Source organism: Centropristis striata, chromosome 21 (genome assembly GCF_030273125.1).
Source record: "Centropristis striata isolate RG_2023a ecotype Rhode Island chromosome 21, C.striata_1.0, whole genome shotgun sequence".
NCBI lineage: Eukaryota > Metazoa > Chordata > Actinopteri > Perciformes > Serranidae > Centropristis > Centropristis striata.
In genome coordinates, this window is record NC_081537.1 from 19385554 (window position 1) to 19400941 (window position 15388).

Consider the following 15388-nt stretch of genomic DNA (forward strand, 5'->3'; position numbering starts at 1 on the left):
GCAGATCTGTTCTGTGGGATGCTGCAAAAGTTTGTGAGAGAGAAGAAGAGAGAAGCAAAGAGGGGGGGAGTTGAGAGAGAAGGAGAAGGGGGAGAGGGAGGGGGAGGAGAAGCTGACCTATCACTGTGCTCAGTCTTGGAGGCCCTTTAGGTGATGCACATGCAGAGGTGAGAAAAGACACTTTCTGTTGGAGTCATCTGTGCTGCAGGGAGACCGCTTGCCTTGTGACATTTGGCGCCACTAATTGCCTCTCTGATTAATTAGACTACCTGTGATGGTGCAAATTGTAGCGGGGAGATTTCCTGCTGCGCTGTGAACTCCTGCTGCCTCCATCTCTTTTGTTCTGAGCCAACGTTCACCATGACACCGGATAGAGACGCCTGTTGGATGTGATGACAGCCGACAAGGAGAAGAGAAGGTAAAGATGCACGCTGTTGCTTTGAGACATTTTGATAAACATCCTCACAGTGTCTGATATATTTTGGAATAGATATATTCTGACTTGTGCTGCTTTATTATCAATTCATCTGCTGATTATTTATTCATTAATCATTTGGTCTGTTAAATGTCAAAAAATAGTGAAAAATATCCATTCCAGTTTCTCAAATTCAAATGTATTGTTTTGTTAGTCCAAACCCAAAAATGGTCAGTTTAATATGACATGAAACAGAAACAAGAAGGAAATCTTCATATTTAAGATGCTGAAAATATGAAAAAAGTTGATTATCTTTCTATCGATCGACTATTTGATTAATTGACTGATTGATGCAACTCTAATTCCAGCCGCTCAAATGCAAATCTTTAAACCTGAGACCTTAAAGACCAAAAGGCATGTATGCATTTTAAAGGTAACATCTTCTAGTTTCTGGAAATGTGCTTGTTTCACATGTGGCTAAAACCTAAACCTAAACTACATCAGTTCAAACAAGGGTCAAAAAAGTCTTTCTGGTGCACAGTGTATTTGAATAGCAACAGCTATGACATAATTTAAACCAGAACTATGGGAGTTACCACATACCTTCTACATCTTGTTAACCACACCTGTGTGAAATATCAGACCTGTCGGCCTAACTTTATGGGAGCTAGGGAGTTTTTAGTTCTGCTGGTGGCCCTGAACGTCTCTCAGCTATAAAATGTGTATTAAAAAACAAGGTTTGTGGTAACTTTATAGTACTATGAGTACGCAGCTGAATATAGTTAAAAAAATAAATAAAATAAAAAGTAAAAAATAAAGGTTTTAGCAGTAAAAAAGAAAAGTACTATCAATATTCGTCATTTAACTTCCCTACATGTTGTGAAGTTCTCTACAAAAAGTCATTGTGTCATCAAGCTGAAATATATATATAGAACACAATATTAATGTGATAAGGAAGTGAAATAATCAGTAAACCATTTTAGCAGTATGTGCTGAATACACTAACAGAAAAGGCAGCTGGGTTTTCAAAGGTAAATTGAATTTTTCCTGTAACTGAGGTGATGTTGGGAGCCCAAAGATGGTGTTGTGGCCACGCTGGGCATCTAGATAACTTGAATCTTGACCACAATGCACTGCTGAACTTCCTCATCTGTTCATCAGTGGTTCTCAAATCTTCTAAAGAAGATAAAAGTTCCACCACCAAAGAAAAAAATATTAAGAAATCTCACAGTCTAAACAATTAAACATCCAACTTTCTGGACAATGTTCAACTGGATACCCAAATGGAAAAGCATATACGAGACGGAACTGTGAAGCTAAAAAGCACGTGGGGCTTCATTTAAAAGGTAAACGCTTCTAGTTGCTGCATGTTTGTGTCTCAAAACAATGGGTTTTTTTTTTGTGGTTCTTGGTCATATTTGGATAACAATAAGACATACTTGATGTCAGATCTATGCAAATTTCCACATCGTTTGGAGTGTAGTTGGGTGTTACTTGACAGACACTATACGACAGAACGTGTCTAAAAAAAAAAGGTATAAGTTAACTACTTAAAGTAAAAAATGTATTAAAAGAAGAAGCTGGTAACTGGTGAGCTAAGTAAATGTAAAAAAAGGTTTTAGCATTAAAAAAAGAAAAGTGCTATCAATATTCTTCATTTAACTTCCCCACATGTTGTGAAATTCTCTACAAAAGGTCATTGTGTCATCAAGCTGAAACATGTTTTTCAGAGTTTTTGAGATAAAGTGCTGTTTTTCATTTCAAGTCTTAGCAGTACACAAAATGTAAAAAGGAAGTAAAAAGTGCAGTATTTCCTTCTGATATTTATTGGAGGGAGGTAAAAGTTGTTTTTTTTTACTTAAAATTTCCACAGAAAACTGAAACAATAGCCTGTAAGTTTTTCAGTACACAGGGTTCCCACGGGTGCTGGAAATCCTTGAAAACACTTGGATTAATGCGGCGTTTTCAAGGTTTAAAAAGTGGAACAACTTGAAATTTAGGTGTTAGATAGTAGAATGCCAAGTCTACTTAGAAACAGGTGACACATTTCGAAAAATGGAACTTTTTTTTCTAATGTGTCACCCTTCTGTAGAACAATTCTGTCACAAAACATAATTTTGATTGTTTATAATATTTATAGCATATTATTAATGTAATGAGGAAGTGAAATAATCAGTAAACCATTTTAGCAGTATGTGCTGTATATGAATATGAGTATTACAACAGCTTGAAAATGCTTGAAAAGTGCTTGAATTTGACCCTGGAAAAAGGTCTTTATTGTACTTAATGTCATTTTCATTCCATAAAATCCATGTAAATGTGATTAAGATGACTTTTGAGAGTTTTTATCCTGCCCTCTGTGCTCTGCAGAGCGATCAGCCGCGAGGCAGCCAGACGGAGACGGCGGGTGGAGTCCGAGGTGTTTGAGGACTTGTCTCGCCTCCTGCCGCTCCAGCAGTCTGTCCGAGATCACCTGGACAAGCCTTCAGTCATTCGCCTCACCCTCAGCTACATACGCATGCACGCACTGCTCAAAGGTACCAGCGGTCACCACACACACAAAAATATTCAATTCAATATGACATAAAACAGAGACAACGAGGATATCTACATATATTTGAGATGCTGTAGATCTGAAAATAGTTATAATAATAGCTTTATTTTTCAACTTTTACCCTTTCTACCCACTTTAACTCTTCTTAAGAAAGAATTCACATGTTCGATATACACAAATGGAATTCTTTAGAAAATGCATGTATGCATATCTTTAAATGTCTTTTTTAGTTCATGCAAACCCAAATATATTCAGTTAAAATTACATGAAACAGAAACGAGAAGAAAATCTACATATTTGAGATGCTGTAAATATGAAAATAGTAATAATAGCTTTATTTTTCAACGTTTACCCTTTAAACCCACCATTTTTAGGCAAGAAATTCACATATTTGGTATACCCAAATGGAAATCTTTAAAACCTGAGACCTAAAAGAGCAAAATGCATGCATGCATATCTTTAAATGTCTTGTTTTGGTCGTCCAAACCCGTAAATATTCAGTTTAATATGACATTAAAACAGAAACAAGAAGGAAATATACATATTTGAGATGCTGAAAATATGAAAATAGTTGATTATTTTTCTGTCGATCAATTAATCGATTACTTGACTGATCGATACAACTCTAATTCCAGCTGCTCAAATGGAAATCTTTAAAACCTGAGACCTAATAGAGCAAAATGCATGCATTGTAAAGATAACATTTAATTTCTGAAAATGTTCTTGTTTCACATGTGACTAAAACCTAAACCTAAACTGCATCACTTCAAACACGGCTCAAAATAAGTTTTTTGGTCCCTGGTTATATTTTAATAACAGTAATTGAGGTAGTATTTATACCAGAACTATGAATCTTACCACATACTTTCTACATCTTGTCAACCACACCTGTGTGAAATATCAGACCTGTCGGCCTAACTTTACGGAAGCTAGGGAGTTTTTAGTTTGCCTTGCCGCTGGTGTCCTTGAACCTCTCACAGCTGTAAAATATCACACAGAGGAGCTTTCTTCTACGTAAATAGAAAACATCTAACAACCAAAAAGATGTTTCAATATCATAAAAAATAGATAGATAAACATAGATATATTGCTGCTTTTTTATTGTTGCAATATTTGAATAAAAGGTTATATGTAAAGAAAAAGAGACAATAGTTTTAGCATAGCAGTTAAGAGCATGTGTCCATAAAATCTGCACACTTATCATATTTTATAAACAAAAATATTTACATTCAAGATATTAATAAAAATATATGCAATATGTACACAATAACCTGCCTTAAGCGCTGCCCAAATCCAATTACCATACGAGTAAATGAACTGTTTTGCAGAACGATATCTTGTGCTTCAGGGAATAAAAAAAACAAACCCAGTTTGTTGTGGTCAGCTGTAGTCACAAGACTTGCGGGTTTGAGGCAGGTGTTAGACAGAGGAAGTCCTCGACAACATGAATAATAACACCTGGGACACACACACACAAACACATACACATTCACACACTGTTGGTAGACAGTGGTGGGAGTAAAGTCCTATTTTCAAAATCTCTCTTTATTAAAACTATGACTCAGCAAAATCACCTAAAAGTTAGAAAAGTAATGTGTTTTTATCATTGAATATGATGTTTTTGGTGAATATTACTCATGCAATAATGCATATTATGTGTTTTAGTGCTGTATATTATTAAGATTGTACTCATTTTAACTCTTTTATATACTGCTTGGTCATTTAATATACAGTAATGTATCATATTCTATAAATTCATCAGTTCTGAACCACGTTTCTCTAAAAAAGTGGTGGAAAAAAAACAGCCCCCAGCTTTGTGGAGATGCATTTTCCAGCAGATCCAAGAGGGATTAAAATTGTTTAATTAGCTTAATAATTAGAAAAATTGTCATGACACATAAAGGAGCAATTCATCCTTCAGTTTAACACATGCGGAGATATATCTCTTTCACTAGACGGGAAGGGAAGGGAAGTATCTAAAGCTGGAGAAAAAAGTACAATATTTGCCTCTGAAATGTGGTGGAGTAGAAATGTAAAGTAGCACAAAATGGAAATAAAGTAAAGTAAAGTACAAGTTCCTTGAATCCAGTATTCCAGCTCTGTTTTCAGGCTTAAACTTTCTTTGTTCATAAATACTGAACCCACTGAAAATACAGGATACAGTAAATAGTTTCCCAACAAATGAACTACTATTATGCTATTTTTGCAGATTTTCAGACAAAACAATCAATTAAAAAATCATTCCTTTCTCAAGCTTTTTCAGGGAAGTTTGGGACCAAAGCAGAGTCCAGTCAAACAGTGAAATGTGGACAGCTGATGGACAGCGGCGGGGACCGGCGCCACCGTGATGGAGGACGTGACGAGGAGGAGAAGAGGACGGAGGATGGCGAGTTAGAGGAGACTAACATGTACCTGAAGATCCTGGAGGGATTTCTGATTGTTCTGTCCACTGACGGAGACATGATCTACCTGTCAGACAACGTCAGCAAGTACATGGGCTTAACACAGGTACACACACGCACACGCACACGCACACACACACACACACACACACACACACACACAGCGTCGTCCTGTTTTTTTTTTCTTTTTCTTTTTTTTTACATTTTCCTGGTTATTAGGGTTTTTTCATTGTCCCTTAATTTGTCAATTATTCTCTCTAATAATTGATTAGTTGTGTGTTGCAAAGTCCAAGATGACAGCTTAAAATGTCTCTTTTTTCCCCCAAAACTTAAAGATATTCAGTTTAATCTCAAATATACAGTCATGGCAAAAAAGTATTAGACCGCCCTTGTTTTCCTTCAATTTCTTGTTCATTTTAATGCTTGGTTTTTAGGACAAATATAATGATAACAACAAAAATAGCTCATAAGAGTTTAATTTAAGAGCTGATATCTAGCCATTTTCCATGGTTTTCTTGATAATGATTTTGGTTATTATCAATTTATTATTTGTCCAAACAAATATACCTTTAGTTGTACCAGGCATTAAAATTAAAAAGATATTGAAGAAAACAATTATCTAATCATTTTTTCCATGACTTTATATCTTAAATATTCACATTTCAGAATCTGGAATCGGAGAATTTTTTCTTTAAAAAAATACTGAAATCGATCACAAAACAGTTGGTCATTTGTTAAATACTTGACATATGATCAAATAATTTTGATTATACGTACAAACATTTACTTAGGTGACATTTTCGCAGTGTGGGATTAGTATTTTTTACTTAAGTAAAGCACTTTGAGTTGCATTTATATGTATGAAAAGCGCTATATAAATAAAGTTTGATTTGATTTGATTTAAGTAAAGGATGTGAATACTTCTTCCACTGCTGCATTTAGGATGCAGGATTTGTAACTGATGTGCTTTATGTTGTCTGACAGACTGAGCTGATGGGACACAATATTTTTGAGTTTACCCACCCGTGTGACCATGAAGAAATCAGAAACAATCTACGTCTAACAGCAGGTGTGTATTCATGCACCAAGAATCTCTGTTCAGTTTCAGTTGTATATATTACATAGTTGTGTGTTGTCTATTTTAATAAATCATCCCTGCAGTTTATTGATTAAATTGTTTGTTTTTTTAGAGGAAGTTTGGTGCGGTGCAAAGAGGGACTTTGTCATGAGGATAAAAAGCGCTCTGACACACAGAGGAAGAAGCGCCAACCTCAAGTCAGCGACGTGGAAGGTTTGTGAGAAACATTACCACACGACATCGTGAAACAGCAAACACTTTCTGATAATATATAAATACATTCATGCAAAGAGCTTAACACATTCATTAGACCACCTGTCATAAAAAGGAGAAAACAAATATTTTAGAAATCTTTCAAAAGCTTGTTTAAAGCTAAAATTTTATTATTATTCATTTAGCAAATAACAAACTGAAATCACCTTTTATAGCCAGATTAATCTTAAAAGCATAACATTCAACCACTAAAATTAATTTTTCAGGAATGCAAGTAAATAACTGTAATTTGACATCTTAATCAAGAAATAATAATGTGTAGTTTTTTGTAAAACATTGAATTTTCAGTGAAAATTCAATAATAATTATAATAATATATATAATATAATATATATTATTAATAATAATAAAATATAATTTGTGTTAAAGTGCTGTATTAACCATTACAGAAACATAAAAAATGATTTTGGTGTGGCTCCCAGGAGGCAAATCATTATCACTTGTTCTGGGTTTGTCCAAATGTAAATGCTTTCTGGCATAAGATCTACATAGCATTTGTGACAATATTTGGGACAAACATTGCTTTTAATTGGGATGAATTCCTTTTTGGGCTTTTGCACTCTACATCCTCAGATAAAAACACAAAATACCTTTTTAGCATACTGAGTGTAGCTGCTAAAAAAGCTATAACAAGGAAATGGCTTAAGCCAGACAGCCCATTTATAGACTAGAGGTATGACATCATCTACGAAATTTTTGTAATGGAAAAAATCACTTTCTCTGTGAGGCTTTAGAAAGCCAAATTTGAGGAAATCTGGGACAAGTGGAGATTGCCCCGAAACGCCCTTCTTTTGTTTAAAATTATGTAACTTTAATTTTTTATTTTTGATCTGTTTTAATACTTGCTGTAGATGGAAACACGCCCAAGTTCTGTTCGTTTCTGTAAATTACTAGATACAAATCTTCAAATATGGATCACAATGCCAATTATCATAATGGTGATGACTACTGTGTGGTGCAATTGAAATGTGATTCCAAATAAAGACAAAATGTAAGAAAAAGAAAAATATTTAGTTAATTACGAAAGCTGTTAATTTAGACAGCTGTGGCCTAAACTGCTGGTCTAATACATATGTAAGCACTGTATGAATAAAGGAAGAATAATTAGACTATGAGAAGTTGTCAGATAATCTGTCTCCTTTGTTGATAGTGATTTTCATCTATTTCTATTGATGATTTATGTTTGGATTAAGGGGCAGGAAAAGCAAGTTTTTTTCTGCTTTCAGGTCATGGGATGTGTCTTTTTTCTGTCCATTAACTAATAAAAACTGATAAATTTAAATAAGGAGTGGATTGCACCAGAATCTTCTCTTCTCTAATCTGTGGTTTCAGGTTCTCCACTGTCAGGGCCGAGCGAAGGTGTGTGTCACCCCGTCTTCAGTTTCCTGTCTGCTGCTGACCTGCCAGCCTCTGCCCCTCTCACACACACTCCTCAGCACACACACCTTCACCAGCCAGCACAGCATGGACATGAAGTTCACATACTGCGACCAGAGGTGATTTATACACACAAACCTGGCAGCACACATGCAGATGCCACTTTCTATTTATTTAAACAGGCAGACCTCTGCCAGGGCCGATGGAGCATTCACACGCTCCGCAGATTGTTGGGAAGTAATTTTAACAACTTCAGTGTGTTGAAAAAAAGAATTATCAGTTCATATAGGTGAAGTTGTGCTAAAAAAAATGATACCAACATGGCATGTTAAACATGTCTTAAGTGGCAGAATGTATTAAGAGAAGACAGCAAGGGTTAACAGGCATTTTTTGTGGATTACAGGTGCATCTCAATACATTAGAATATGATGGAAAAGTCCATTTCAAGTAGTTCAAGTCAAATAGCCCCAACCAAGTATTGAGTGCATATAGATGGACATACTTTTTATAGGCTAACATTTCCATATTTAACTTTTTTTTTTTAAATTGGTCTTTTGTAATATTAACATTTTGAGACACTGAATATTACATCTTCATTAAATGTAAACCATTATAATTTGAAGAAATTAAATGAATTAAGACATTAAAATGTTTCATTCTGTGTGTAATGGCCCTGTATAATGTGCTATCTCCACTTTTTGAATTGAATTATTGACATACATAAACTTTTCTATGATATTCAAATTTACTTAGATGCACCTGTGAATGTTTGTGTTTTTTGCAGAATTACTCCACTTTTAGGTTACAGCACTGAGGAGCTGCTGGGCCGTTCCATCTATGATCTCTGTCACACCCTGGACACACAATGTTTGACCAAAAATCATCTCAACTGTAAGTATGATGCACACACACACACACACACACACACGCACACACACACACCTTACACAAGTGTGTAATTCACCTCCTCTGTCTCTCTGCAGTGTGCTGTAAGAGTCAGTCCGTCAGCGGTCAGTACAGGATGCTGGTGCGAGGTGGAGGTTACGTCTGGGTGGAGAGTCACAGCGCCGTCATCCCAAGCGTCCGACCCTCCAAGTCCAGGCCCGGCGCCCACCACCCGCTCTGCATCCTCTGTGTTACCTACGTCCTCAGGTGTGTCTGCATGTGTGTGTGAAAGGCTTAAAGGGAGGGTTTGGTTACTTTTTTTGGTTTACTTTTGATTTAGTTTTGTATTTAGTCTGGTTTGCTTTCACAATGCATTAATGTACACTACTGCTCAAAAGCTTGGGGTCACTAAGAAATGTCCTGATTTCAGACATGCAGTCTAGACATTGTTAATATTGTAAATGACCATTAAAGCTGGAAACAGCTGATTTTTTTCAATAAAATATCTATTATATATTGTCTGCAACCATCACTCCTGTGTTCCAGTGGCACATTGTGTTAATCTACATTTATAGTGTTGAAAGGCTGATTGATCATTAAAACACCTGAGCATTATGTTAGCACACTGAAAACTGTTTGTGCTGATTTAAGAAGCAATAAAATGATCCTTCCTCAGGCTGGTTGAGTATCTAGAGGTAAAGTTGGAGATTTGTACACATTAAAATTATTATTTCTACCCTAACTAACCAATAAAGGTTGTGGCAGGTGTCAGAGTACTATGCTTTAATCCTGTATTTCTGTGTCTCACAGTGGAGTGGAGAAACCGTCCCTGTTGCTCTCTTTGGGCCAGACTGCCGACAGATATTTGAGCTGAAACTTGAGTCTGAAGAAGAAAAAAAACCACATCATCCTCCAAGAAACAATCTTATCTATCTCTGTCTGTGAATTCTTGGGAGTTCTTTTCATTAATCTAACTTTTATTAAACTTTCTAGTTCAAAATAATTTTCAGTGTTTTTGTAAAATGTTTCTGTATCTTGTGATAAAGCTTCAAAGTTTGAACTGTCGGAAATGTTGTAGCACCAGATAAGTTTGGATAGTTCAGGCTGATAACTAAGCTTATGTTTTGCATAATGGTTGCAATAGCACAACTTCTTTCTTCCTTAAAAGAAAACTGAAAGCTTTGGGTGTAGACTGTGGTTGACAGACAGTTGACGGGGCGGAGTGAGAGTTGAAATCTGTCGACGGAAGCAGGCAGTTTGACTTTTTCCTGACCTCTCTGGGCCTGACCGTGCTTCCTGTGGGGTTGCCTTCTGGGCCACCTGACACGTGGGCTGACATTTGACTGTCACAGACACACACACACACACACACACACAGAGTATATATAGAGAGATATGCATTGTGCTGATGAGGAGATGTGAGCAGACGCAAGTCAAAGCCACAGCTTCCTGAATAGAGACGCTCGATATGAAAGTTCCCATGAGAACTTTGTCAACTTTTTACCTCTCAGCTTCCAAATTCACACACACACACACACACACACACACACACACACACACACACACACACACACACACTGATACTGACACATGCACACAAACAACAGGCTGTTTCAGTTCAGCTTTAAAAAAAAGGTGAATCCATTACATTACATGACTTTACATTTAAATAACTGATGCTTTTTTATCTGCCAAATAGTGTGTTTCAACCATGAAGATACAAGAACCATGCAAGTACATACAATTAATAAGAATAAACTTCTTCAAGTGCAACATTTTAGAAACTGAGATAGTTGCACAAACAGGCTTCACAGGCTGAAGAACGATGTTTGAGATGTGGACTCGAGTCATTCTGACTTGGACTTGAGTTGATCCAGGTCACTATTTTGATAGGAAATAAACAAGTTGAGTTAAGTTAAAGACTCATGGCTTGGGACATGATGACTTTAATAACTTGTCTGTGTTTACTTTATGTTTTAAGTTTAAATATTAAAAATTAAATTTAAAAAAGTGTTTGTGTATCGTTTCCTGTCACCACAACATCAAACTTTGTTTATCATTTGAAGACTCATTCGTATCAGTAAGTGTCTGTTATTAGGGCTGATGTTAGCAACCGTTATCAGATACAATCTGTTCTCTCACATCTCCGTAGCTACAGTCATGGGAAAAAATATCAGACCATTCAATTAATGCCTGGTAAAAGGTACATTTGTTTGGACAAATATAATGATAACAAAAAAAAATAGCTCATAAGAGATTAATTTAAGAGCTGATATTTAGCTGTTTTACGTGTTTTTTTGTTAATGATTTTGGCTATTATCAAGAAAACCATGGAAAATGGCTAGATATCAGCTCTTAAATTAAACTCTTACGAGCTATTTTTGTTGTTATCATTATTCTTTGTCCAAACAAATGTAACTTTAGTTGTACCAGGCATTGTAATGAACAAGAAATTGAAGAAAACAATGGTCTAATAATTTGTTCCATGACTCTAGATAATGTTAACCTGATAACTAATAGACCTACCAAAGGACTCCACCACCTTAACCCTTGTGTTGTCTTAAGGGTCAAAATTGACCTGCCACTATGTTGAACAGCAGAAAAAAAACAACCTAAACGATCTTTTTTCAAGATGTAATTTAAAGGTTTTATCTTACTTACTGTTGATTACACACCTTGTGGTTGGGGGCAATGATTCAAAAAATATGGGAGAAGACAAGTATTTGGAGCCATTTCCGTATTGTACTGTATATAAGACAATATAACTTTAACGCCAAAGAAGTTCAAGTTTGTCATTGTTTCACTTCAGTTTTTCCGAACTGTTAAGATGGAAAACTCTGATATTCACAAAGTTATTGATGCATGAGAGGATATTTCTTCATGGAAAATAAGATAACAGGGTTTGTAATTCAATAAAACTGCTTTACTTTAGAGATTTGATAACAGTGGGTTATTTTTGAAGGACAAGGTATGGAGAATGTTAAGACTACACGGGTTAAGACACAATAGTTGTTTTGCCTGTTTGTAGTTGTTTCTTTGTGGTCGTTTTGCAGCTTTTCATAGTTGTGATCCTCTTTGTAGTCTTTTTGTCTGTCTTTGTAGTTTTTTTTGTGTGTTTCTCTTTGGTCATTGTGAGTCTCTTCCTAGTTGCCATGTGTCTGTTTGAGTGACATTTTGTAGATGATAGCAGGTGTATATTGATTGAAGTTACTATAGAAATGAATAGTTATTTTTATTAAGGGATCAAAAGAATTACAATAAACATTTTAACTCAGTCACATATTCTGGCATCTAGCCACAGATTTTGAAAGATCTTATTTTTGTTCGTACTCCAATACAGTGAATTTGATATATACCTCACAATCAACTGTTTTATTAGGAACTGCTTCTGTGGCTGAAAATAGTTCTGATGAAATGGGGAAAATATACCCAAATCTATCTTCATGGCAATATCACTTAGCAAGAATATATATTTTTGTAATTTGGGAGAGACTTTTAAAAAGTTGTGGATTATTAAAGTTCCCAGATGCCACTTCTGTAGCTCATATTTAAACATTTATGTGATTTCTAGATATTTATATATATTATATTTATTTTGCTCAGTTTGAAAGCTGTTGGAGTCAGATGGTTTTGTTTTCTCTCCTCACTGATGCAGTCACAGCACAGCATGTAGGGAAAGACTCTGGCTCCACCTAGTGTTTAACTGTGATCAGTGAAACCTCCACATGCAGTCAGGATCTCCAGCAAAGCGACCTACACTATAAGGTAAAATAAGATAAGATATGGCTTTATTTATCCCACAGTGGAGAAATTTGGTTGTCACAGCAGCTCAAGATACAGACACATAGATATAGACAGATCATAGACATCATAGACAGAAAAAAGAATATAAAACATAAGACATATACATTATATACATTATTTACATACATTTCTGCTGTTTGGCATTATTAATATATATTTTTTGTGTGTGTTTGTTTTCCTGAAAGTATTTTGCATTTTTACAGATATTGCACATTGGAGAAAATATATTTTAGCATCTTAAATATGTTAAATAGGTTGTTGCATGTAGTGGTGTACATCAATGATTACATATAATTAAATATATACGTGGTATATGACATATTTAATAAAGAAATATTCTTGACAAAGGACTGTCCCACAAACAGTCACAATGTAGGATATGTCTCAGATTTTCATCCAGGCTAAACACGGTTAATAGGTCTTTTAAAATATTTTCTTCAGGCGAGAAAGTAACAATTTAGAGTGGCCAGTTTACACAAATATCCCAGACAGGCCTCTTCATTGCCTCATTTTAAAACTCTTCTTAAAACCTTCTTGATTTTTTGTGTATTTTATAACACTTTATTTAAACTTGTAAGGCACCGAGGTTTCCCTCATTTACAATGACGACAAGTACAATATAGAAATACAAATTCAAAATACAGATAATAGACAAGAAAAATAAATAAGTAAAATACTATTTAAATGACCAAAGCTAAAAATTGTTGTGGGAAAGTCTGTAATTAATCTACAAAATAAAAAAATAAAAAAAATGTAATGTTATGTTATTGTGTTGTTTATTTAAGATAAGATAAGATGTGTTTATTTAACATTTTAAAAACACAAAGCATTACAATTCAATACAGTAATTATTTCATTTTATTTTCATTTATCCTTTACTTTTTTCTCAAGGAATCATTGAGGGCAACCCCTCATTTACAATGATGACAAGAACACAGAAGAAAACATAATGAAAGAACAAACAAAAACGGACAAAACACTTGAAAAACATTAAAAACAGTTACAGTGAGAGGCAGAGTTATTGGTTATCATAGTTTTAAACTGGCCCATAGTTATAATTGCGTTGAGTTTGGGTGCATGTTGTAAGATGTTCCAGGTAGGTGCAGCAGAAAAACTGAAAGCAGTTTTCCAAATTCAGTATTTGTCTGGGGAACATTAAGCATTAGACAATATAAGATAAAATTATAGAATAAAGTAATATAAAATTAATAATAACAGTGATGTACCTGAGCAATAAAATAAAGTGCAATATTGTTCAAAAGGTCAATTGGAGTTCAGGGTGTGGAGCTTGTGGATTGAAGCTGTTTGCTTCTGTAGCGTCTTCCTGACGGTAGAAGTGTGAACAGTTGGTTTTGTGGGTGTGTGCTGTCCTTGAGATGTTTATCTCTCTGTACAGCACTTTGGTCGGCACCTCTGTGGTTGTTTTAAAGTGCTTTGTGAATAAATTTGAAATGGATTGAACATCCTGTTCAGAAATTTGCAGCAAAGCTTGGATGTGAGAGCCTCTGACCACTGTGGCCGGGTCAGGTACTACCAGATCAGGGCTGTCTGTCATGTGCAGTCACATGGTGCATATTTCAGTGTGAACAGTCTTTAATCGTTCATTTAGTAAACAGTATGCAGTTTATACTGATTTATTATGTAGCATGCTGTAAGTATACAGCTTTGCACTATGTAGATATCAAAGACGCATTCTAAACTAACATATACACAACAATTCTTAGTTTCAGGTGATGATACACTCAGGCTAAATAATAAATAAATACACCGGATCATCCATCCTACTTGTAGCTTATATATTGCTCGTTTGTTTCGTAACTACAGTGGTGGAACAAGTTTTCAGATCTCTTACTTCAGTAAAAGTACTAATTACACACTGCAGAATGACTCCACCAAGTAAAAGTCCTGCATTCAAAACTTACTGAAGTAGAAGTACAAAAGTATCAGCATCAAAATCTAAATAAAAGTTTCAAAAGTAAAAGTACTCGTCATGCAGAATGGATCCACTCAGATTGTTTTATATATTCCAAATATATTATTATTATTATTATTATTATTATTATTATTGTTGTTGTTGTTGTTATTGTTATTATTGATGCACATATGAGAGCCGCACTTTAATGTTGTCAAGATAGGGCTGATTCTGAATACTATAATATAACAGTATAATAATATATTGTTTTGTGGTTAATTTATAAAAATGCATAAATGTTTTAAAATTATTCTGTATTTCATGTTAAATCTCAACCCAAAAAGGAACTAAAGCTGTCTAAAGTGGAATAAAAAGTACAATATTTGCCTCTAAAATATGGTGAAGTAGTTTAAAGCTACATGGAAATCCTCAAGAAAACTACTCTCAGCTCAGCACACTTTTCCTTGAACTTATGCTCAGTTTATTCTGTGTTTAACTGTTTGTCTGTTTCTATTTAAGTGCCTGTGAGGGCATTGTAGAGCAGGAGTCAAATTACTTGTATGTTGCACACATATTTGGTCAATAAAGCTCATCCTGATTCTAATAATTAGGAACATTATATTAAATTTCTGCCAATATATCCCTCTAAATCCTACGCACTGTCCCTTTAATTGAGTTTGTCCTTGGA

At 34.9% G+C, this 15388-nt stretch overlaps 1 protein-coding gene across 1 annotated transcript; it reads left to right on the top strand.

The window, feature by feature from the left end:
* The first annotated feature begins 54 nt into the window (after nucleotides 1–54).
* epas1a (endothelial PAS domain protein 1a) lies at nucleotides 55–10939 on the top strand. The gene is made up of 9 exons (XM_059324304.1): nucleotides 55–418; nucleotides 2786–2952; nucleotides 5224–5477; nucleotides 6356–6440; nucleotides 6562–6662; nucleotides 8055–8218; nucleotides 8884–8990; nucleotides 9083–9251; nucleotides 9795–10939. Exons 1-9 carry the CDS (start codon nucleotides 393–395, stop codon nucleotides 9856–9858), a joined length of 1137 nt encoding a protein of 378 aa, XP_059180287.1. The 5' UTR covers nucleotides 55–392; the 3' UTR covers nucleotides 9859–10939.
* The last annotated feature ends 4449 nt before the right edge of the window (nucleotides 10940–15388 follow it).